This window comes from Aotus nancymaae, unplaced genomic scaffold (genome assembly GCF_030222135.1).
Source record: "Aotus nancymaae isolate 86718 unplaced genomic scaffold, 86718_ANA_hifiasm-v0.15.2.pri h1tg000011l, whole genome shotgun sequence".
NCBI lineage: Eukaryota > Metazoa > Chordata > Mammalia > Primates > Aotidae > Aotus > Aotus nancymaae.
The window spans coordinates 52,610,797-52,618,966 of record NW_026988422.1 but is presented as its reverse complement, the minus strand read 5'-3'; the positions used below and the strand labels follow the sequence as shown (position 1 = coordinate 52,618,966).

General features: G+C 51.2%; 1 protein-coding gene across 2 annotated transcripts; it reads left to right on the top strand.

Moving 5' to 3' along the window:
- The first annotated feature begins 557 nt into the window (after positions 1-557).
- On the top strand, positions 558-6,224 carry ZFP36L1 (ZFP36 ring finger protein like 1). 2 transcript variants are annotated; one of them, XM_012438235.3, is made up of 2 exons: positions 558-1,086; positions 3,426-6,224. In XM_012438235.3, exons 1-2 carry the CDS (start codon positions 1,030-1,032, stop codon positions 4,383-4,385), a joined length of 1,017 nt encoding a protein of 338 aa, XP_012293658.1. In that variant the 5' UTR covers positions 558-1,029; the 3' UTR covers positions 4,386-6,224. The 2 variants fall into 2 exon arrangements, with proteins under 2 accessions (XP_012293658.1, XP_012293659.1); XM_012438236.2 differs by lacking the exon at positions 558-1,086 and adding an exon at positions 1,093-3,267.
- The last annotated feature ends 1,946 nt before the right edge of the window (positions 6,225-8,170 follow it).

Here is an 8,170-nt window from a genome sequence, read left to right as displayed (position 1 = left end):
GCAAACAATCGGCCCGGGCCGTAATCTTTTTTTGCGACGCCCCCCACCCGCCCACACCCGGAGAGCGCCGGCTGCAAAGCGAGCGCGAGTGTGGACGCGTGCGGCGCGCTAAACTGCCGCGCTCGCGCCCGCCAGGCCGTGTCCTCCAGGGGAAAAAGTTTCCCTAGTTCCCCCCCCTCGCACCGCGCCCCACCCCACCCCTCCGCTAGAAAAAAAACAACATAAAACTCTAGACTTGAACGTTCTGTGCGTCCCAAATTTCTACTGTCCTCGGCCTGCCGGGTTTGCGGAGGGAAGCCGAGTGCGTAAGAGAAGTCAGGAAAAGGTAAGTTGTGCAGACACTTGGGGAAGTTTCAAGAGGACCACCAGCTTAACATGGAAACCGCAGCCCAGGCCCTAAGGACGGGCTTCAGCTCCTTCTGGCAAAAAGAGAAAGTCGAGCCCGCCTTCCTGCCCAACAAAAAACAACACCACCACAACAAGAACCCCGGAGGGAGTGGAATGAGTGACGTCACAGCCGCACTCGGAGGCTGACAAAGGAGGGGGCGCGCCCCTCCCGCTCTGCGCCCGCGCGGCCCCGGAGAGGGGCGCCTGAAGCGCTGGGTAGCGAAGTCAGCCGACTCGAAACTTTTCCTCTTTAAGAAAAAAAAAAGTTGTGCGCGGCTCGGAGTGGGTTTTTTTTTTTTCCGCCTTCTTTTCTCGTCTCCCCTCCCCCTTCTTCCTTTTGAAAGTTTCTTCTCCTCCCCTCCCCCGCCCCGCCTGACCGCATGGCTGATTCAACTCCAGTGTCAATCAACTTCTTTTTCCTCCTCTTCCTCATTTAAATAAGTTTAAAGCTCCTCCTTTCCCGGCCCACCAAATCTGAAACTTTATAAATCGGGCTTTGCGCGCCGCAGCCCCGGAGTCAGAAAGGCGAGGGGCGCTGGGAACTGGCGTGTGGGACTCCAGACCCGAGAGGCTGCGCCTTCCCCTCACCGGGACCTTCGAGACACACCAGATTCTCGCCGCTGGCCCGCGCGAGCGCACAGGATGACCACCACCCTAGTGTCTGCCACCATCTTCGACTTGAGCGAAGTTTTATGCAAGGTAAAGTGGGGCGGAGCATTTGCTTTTCAAAAACTTTTTCTTTTGCCTCAAAAAAGAACCCCCAAAAGTTTGGGTCTTGGAAGGCAGTGGGGAAAGTGGTGCAGCGAGATGATTCTTTTCTCCCAAGTTTGAAGGAATTTGGCCCCGTCCTTCCCACCCTTTGAGTTTCAACAGTTCCTGGCGGGGATTACGTGGGAATCTGGAGGCTAGAGTTTTGAGGGGCGAAGTTTGCCTGGCGGGGCAGCCCGGGGGCCTTGGGAGGAGGCTGGGATTGGGACAAGTTTTGGGCGATTCTTTTTTACGTAACTTGCTGCTGGTCTGATGGGTTCCCAGTGTGCGCCCTAGATCTGTCCAGCAGCATTGCTGACCCGTGGGATTGGGAGTGGGAGATCCCTCGGGGAAGTGAGTCTCTGGACAATGTTTTCCTCCCCTTTTGGGGGAGCTGGGGATATGCGAGGAAGAAGGAGGCCAAGTTGTGATTCAAAAAGATGTTGCAGAACAAGTTTGCAGTGGTGCTGGGTCCGCCCTAGGTCCGTTGGGCTTCTTCCCGCGATAGCCGATCGTGCAGCAAACTTTGGGGTGAAAGAGGCATTGGAGTTGACCCGCTTACCTGTGTTGCCGAGTCGTTGCGGCTGGTCGATTTTTGGTGGCGGGTGGCAGGGGGGAGGGCGGCAAAATGCTGGCTTGAACTCTAGAGTCCCGCGAGTAAGGATTTAATGGGGGCCTCCTTAAAACATGTTGCTTGCCAGCCAGTGTTGAAAAAGCAAGTTCTAAAGTCGGAGTGTTCCAGGACTGCGGTTTAAACGTACATAGCAAAAGCCAATGGATGTTGTTAAATTTCTTTCCAACCTCCTCCTCCCAATTTGAAAGGGCGAAGCTGCTGGGCTGCTTTTAATTGCTGAAGTGTTTTGCCTTCTCTTAACACGTCGGGTCATGTTGCTCTGTTTTCCCAGCCTGCTGCTCCTGTTGGTGCAGCTGCCAAGCCCCAGGGCTGCAGGGTTGGGGTGCAGGGACGCCGAGGAGCTGAAGAGTAACATTTTAAAAGTTTGAATTTTTCAGCTTCCTTTTCTCCCTGCATATTCCCAAACTCCACTTGCCGGCCTGGCTGCCAGAGCTACCGAACACTTCTTCCTTCTTTTCCCGACTCTCCCGCTCTTTGATCTATTTCTTTCTTTGGCCCCCTCCCCCCTCAGGGGAGGTTTTTAAATGAATGAGGGTTTTAAATGAACCTCATTGTTGGGAACCAGCTCTCGACTGGGTTCCTGTAATCCTCTCGGTGGGGTGGTTGCAGTTACAGATTCGCGATCTCCCCCTGCTGAGCCTAAGGGACCAACATTAGAATTTGCAAAATGACACCCACATGGGCTGGGAACTAACTCCTAGGTCCCCGACCTGCACCCTTTCCAAATCTTGGGTACAATTTGGGCAGGTGACCAGGATCCCATTGGACCAGAAACCTGCCATTGGTGGCTCTGTCCCCATCCCCACCGTCCCCAATCTGCTATTGACTGGGAGATGGGTAGGGGGTTTGGTGCTTTCCTTTTCCTTTCCATCTGCAGCTTTGCTTGAAGATTAAACACTGGCGCTCTTATCCAAGCCTGCTCTTGCAGCCAGAAGACTAATTGCAAAGGCATCTTCACAGTGAAGGGGGACAGGATGGGCTGGGCATGAGTGGGAATGGTGAGAGAGATCATTGTGGAAAATACCTCTTCCGGGAACTTAGGGCAATGAGTTTTATTTTCAGGAATCACTTCCCTGTTTCCCCCAACCTCAGATCAGGCTCCCAAGCTCCTCCCCACAAGAAAAAGCAAAGGCTGTCTGAAAACCTGTTGCCAAAGGAAGGAGGAAGTTGAGAGTCTTCTTAGGCTGGGTCTTGGCGGGGGGGTATCAATTAAGCAGGGACTGATTAGAAGGGGACCTAACCTAGCCTATAATAGTCTCCTCTCTGAGATTTACCTGTTATGTTAGGGGAAGGTAATCTGGAGAGGTCTGGGTTGTTGGAGATGTTTTGAGTTGAAGAAACTATTTGGGCAGTAAGGAAGCTGAACTTCACAGATTAAAGTGGTAGCTTTGGGGACAGAGGATATGGGGTTTGCATCGCAGGAGTCGACATGGAGCAGGGTGCTTGTCACCCAGTCTGGATTTTATGGTTTCTTATGCATGGGGCCAAAATAAACCCAGGTGAATGGTCTATGGGAGGGAGAGAGGGAAGGGGGCTTGCTAGAGCAGAGGTGGAGATGAGTTCTTTGAGACAAACGGGTGTTTGTGATTGTGGAGAGGACTGTGGACATCCTGGTAGATGTCTTCCGTCCTTACCATCCTTTCTCTTCTCTCTCCAGGGTAACAAGATGCTCAACTACAGTGCACCCAGTGCAGGGGGCTGCCTGCTGGACAGAAAGGCAGTGGGCACCCCTGCTGGTGGGGGCTTCCCTCGGAGGCACTCAGTCACCCTGCCCAGCTCCAAGTTCCACCAGAACCAGCTCCTCAGCAGCCTCAAGGGTGAGCCAGCCCCCGCTCTGAGCTCTCGGGACAGCCGCTTCCGAGACCGCTCCTTCTCCGAAGGGGGCGAGCGGCTGCTCCCTGCCCAGAAGCAGCCCGGGAGCGGCCAGGTCAACTCCAGCCGCTACAAGACGGAGCTGTGCCGCCCCTTCGAGGAAAACGGTGCCTGTAAGTACGGGGACAAGTGCCAGTTCGCACACGGCATCCATGAGCTCCGCAGCCTGACCCGCCACCCCAAGTACAAGACGGAGCTGTGCCGCACCTTCCACACCATCGGCTTTTGCCCCTATGGGCCCCGCTGCCACTTCATCCACAACGCAGAAGAGCGCCGTGCCCTGGCCGGGGCCCGGGACCTCTCCGCTGACCGTCCCCGCCTCCAGCATAGCTTTAGCTTTGCTGGGTTTCCCAGTGCCGCTGCCACCGCCGCTGCCACCGGGCTGCTGGACAGCCCCACGTCCATCACCCCACCCCCCATCCTGAGCGCCGATGACCTCCTGGGCTCACCTACCCTACCCGATGGCACCAATAATCCTTTTGCCTTCTCCAGCCAGGAGCTGGCAAGCCTCTTTGCCCCTAGCATGGGGCTCCCCGGGGGTGGCTCCCCGACCACCTTTCTCTTCCGGCCCATGTCCGAGTCCCCTCACATGTTTGACTCTCCCCCCAGCCCTCAGGATTCTCTCTCGGACCAGGAGGGCTACCTGAGCAGCTCCAGCAGCAGCCACAGTGGCTCAGACTCCCCGACCTTGGACAACTCAAGACGCCTGCCCATCTTCAGCAGACTTTCCATCTCAGATGACTAAGCCAGGGTAGGGAGGGACCTCCTGCCTACTCCAGCCCCTACCCTGCACCCACACCCCATACCCTCTTCTCCCTACCCATCTGATTCCCCACAAGCCCTACATTAACAAAGTTAAGCTCAACCCCTTTCCCCCAGCACCTCAGAATGTCCCCTCCCTCTCCCCCTCATTACCCCACCTAACATAAGGACAAGTCAATTTGTCAGTAGCTTCTTCTGGCTTGAAACCCCCTCCCTGGATTTTATAGCCCACTTACCACGCATAACAGACAAGTCCCATATTTTGTCAGTAGATGCCTTTTTTTTTTTTTTCTGGCTTAAGCCTTAAGTGCCAAATCACAAAAGAAAAAGCAGTAACAGTTTACAGAAGCAACTTAGTGCCTTGTAATCTAACTTTGTCACTGTGACTACATTACCTCTTCAGCGCCAGAGGGCACCCGTGGGCCTCCCGGAGCCTCTGCCCATGGGGGAGGTGGAGACCCGGAACCAGCAGCCCCCTCCACTGGCGACACAACTGCACCTTCCCTGATTTCACTTACTCTTCCCCTCTTCCCGGTGTCACCTCTCCACCTGACCCCCCTAGCCCCTTGGGAGAGTTGTTGCCAGACTAGGGTTTTTGGGGAAACCTATCTTGACATTCAAAACCTTTTTCTTCCCGATCTGAACCCCTGTTGACTAATCTTGCCTGGGTTTGTGTAGGTCTGCAGGAAGGAAGGCTGAAAAAGCGGATGAAGATTTTGACTTAAGTGGGACTTTGTGATTTAATTTTTTTCTTTTTTTAAGTGGGGAGGAAGGGGAAGCTAGATGGACTATGAGAGACTTGATTTTGGTGCTAAAGTTCCCCAGTTCATATGTGACATCTTTAAAAAAAAAACAACAAAAAAAAAGAGAGAAAAGCTAAAAAAAAAAAAAGTAAGGGGTGAGCAGTTAATGGTATTCATTCCACATACAATATCTGTGTAAAACGATTTCCTGTAGAAGTAGCTTTAATGGTTTTTGCTCTAGAATACCGTAGGTCTATCCTTAGAGCACTCACGCCATGCTTTCTTCCCTGGGTTTTAAACTTCATATAACTTTCAGAAATTGGAGAGCAAAAATTTTGCTTGTCACTGCACATCAATATAAAAAAGCTTATTTAACTTATCAAAACGTATTTATTGCCAAACTATGCTTTTTTTGTTAATTTTGTTCATATTTATCGGGATGACAAATCCATAGAATATATTCTTTTATGTTAAATTATGATCTTCATATTAATCTTAAAATTTTGTGACGTGTCTTTTTCCTTTTTTTCCACAGTTTTAATATATTATTCTTCAACGACATTTTTTTGTAACTTTACACTTTTTTGGTTATTTTATTTTAAAAAAATGAAAAATTAATTTAAAAAAATGCAAAAAACTGTTGGATTATTTATTTTAGAAATTCCCCCCTTTGTGTTGGACTGCAAATTGAGTTTCTTTCTCTTTAGGCCTTTCACGACTAGGACTGAGAATGTATGTAAAAGTTCTGTGACAGTACAGAAGGAAAACAACTTTTTATGTATAGCTTCTAAAAGGGAAAAAAAAAAGAGAGAAACCCTTTGACTTCCACGTGCCCATCTCAAGACATTCCACTCACAGATTTGAGGTTCTGGATTCCAGGTCTGGAGTTTTCCAATGTTAATGTAAACAGAACTGGCACACACACATTAAGATGAATGTAATTATTATTCCTCTTGCTGGTCACTACCGTCGCTTTCTATTTCTCTTTCTTTGTGTGAATTTATTTAAAAGAAAAAAAAACTTTTTGTAACGACTATTTGCAGTTTAAAAATCAATAAACCCCGTTTTTTCAAGAAACATTGATGGTGGAGCTGGTTTTACTTGGTTTTGGTTTGACTTTGCCAGTAAGGTTCTCCCTTTGCAGGTCCTGGGGAGGGGCAGGGGAGGGGGAGAGAAGGCTGTGGTTGTCCGCATCTCATACCTACAGCTAAGCCTTAGCTCCCTTCCTTGACGCTGGCAGTTTGCTGAGCTGGGGTTGGGGGTGGGGTGGGGGGGATGGGGGGTTGTGTGTATGTGGAATTTCTGCAAAGGAGCCTGTACTTCCTGCTGTATTACTTCTGAAAAGACTGCCCAGTGTGTTAGTTGTTGGCTGAGTAACAACGGGCCCAGCCCAGCCTTGCCAACACCTGTGTGGCCTCAGCGGTTCTGGGGAGCCAAGGCTTAGGGTTTTTGGGGAAACCTGTCATGACATTCAAAATCTTTTGAATGCCTGCCCCACCCAGCCTGTACTCTTCATTCCTTTGGCTGGTGTTTCGGTTGCCGAAATGATTAAGGAGGACCTAGCACCACATGGCACACACGCAGGCTTGGATTTGAGTGAGTTCTTTTTTGGGGTGCCTTGGGCTCATTTTTCCTACAGGAAATTTACCTCGGCCCTAGCCTCTCAGCACCTACCACCTGGGGTGGGTGTAAGGAAGCACTGCCTTCTTGGAGAGGAACAGCCAGCGGGGTGAGGGACTCAGTCACAAGAACTGAGGACTGGGACTGGATTTGACATGCTTCTGTGTTTGGAGGGCGGTTAAGGGGAAGTGAGTGTTAACGCTGGCCAACAACACAGCAAGTCACCAAGGGTTCCCGCCACCCGAGTTACAATCTCAGATGCTGTGCAAAGTTAGGTGTGTTGTCATCTTGGGAAGGGTGGGGTCTCCTTGGCTAGAAGCACCCCCACCAAGGCCAGATGACCACTTAGAGGTAGCATTTCACCTGCCAGAGGAGTTGGAACTTTCTAAAAATCTTGAGTCTGAGCCTGGGGAGGACTTCTTTGGGGAGAGGCAGAGATTGCTATTTGAGGCTCACTTGCCTTTGGTTCCTTACACCCAGTAAGTTTTGGGGGTTCAGCTGAATTTCCACCATGATTCCACCAGGCCTCTTCTGAAGGTCTGCAGCAGAACATTGGGCAGGCCAGGGATGTCCCTGAGACTCGAAGACCCACCTCTACTCACAACTCATTTCCCTGGTCAGCAGATAGCTACTGGGGGTCAGTGGGGTGAAGTAGAAAAGTAGAGACTATTACCTGTTCCAGGGCAGGGGCTGGTGGTATAGGGAGGGGAAAAGCAGCTCTTCCTGGGACTGGAGTAAACCGAGGCCTCTTGTCCCTTAAGGAGGAAATGACTTTGTGTGTGGGTGGAGATGGTGGTGGTGGTTGTGATCTTCCTCTTGGAGTAAAAGCAAAAAATCACTTGCCTTGAGCTCATGCCCTGCAGGCATACCTGAGCATGTGGCAGACACCTTTCTAACTTCCCCTCTCACGGTGATCCTGGTTAGGTTCCTAGAGGCCCAGGCATACCTCCTGTCCACCCCTCAATTTCCTCCATAGGATTCAGTCCTTTGATTTAGATAACCAAGATAGAGACATTGATTACTGGAGGCCCTGGAGGGTGGGGGTTGACTATGAAGCTCAGGGAAAACTTATCTTGTGGGGAAGCTCCATGTCCCTGGGCCTTAACCCTTTAGCCCACCTAAGTGTCTCCCTGGGGAACTCACTCAGGCTGGGATTTAGGTCACCCAGGCCCATGTGTGGTGGCCACAAGAGTCTGATTGTGTACCATCGAGTCCTTAGAGTTAGAGGAGATGACCCTTGGGCAAGGGAACAGCAGACTCTTTCAGGCCCATTATTTCTCCAGGATGTTAGAAGAAGGGGCCTCAGCAGCAGCCCCGTAGTCTAGTCTGGCAGGGAGGCCAGGGAGGTGTGAACCCAGAGCTGGCAAGAAACCCCTATCTCTGAACTCCTCTGCATCTGGGAAGA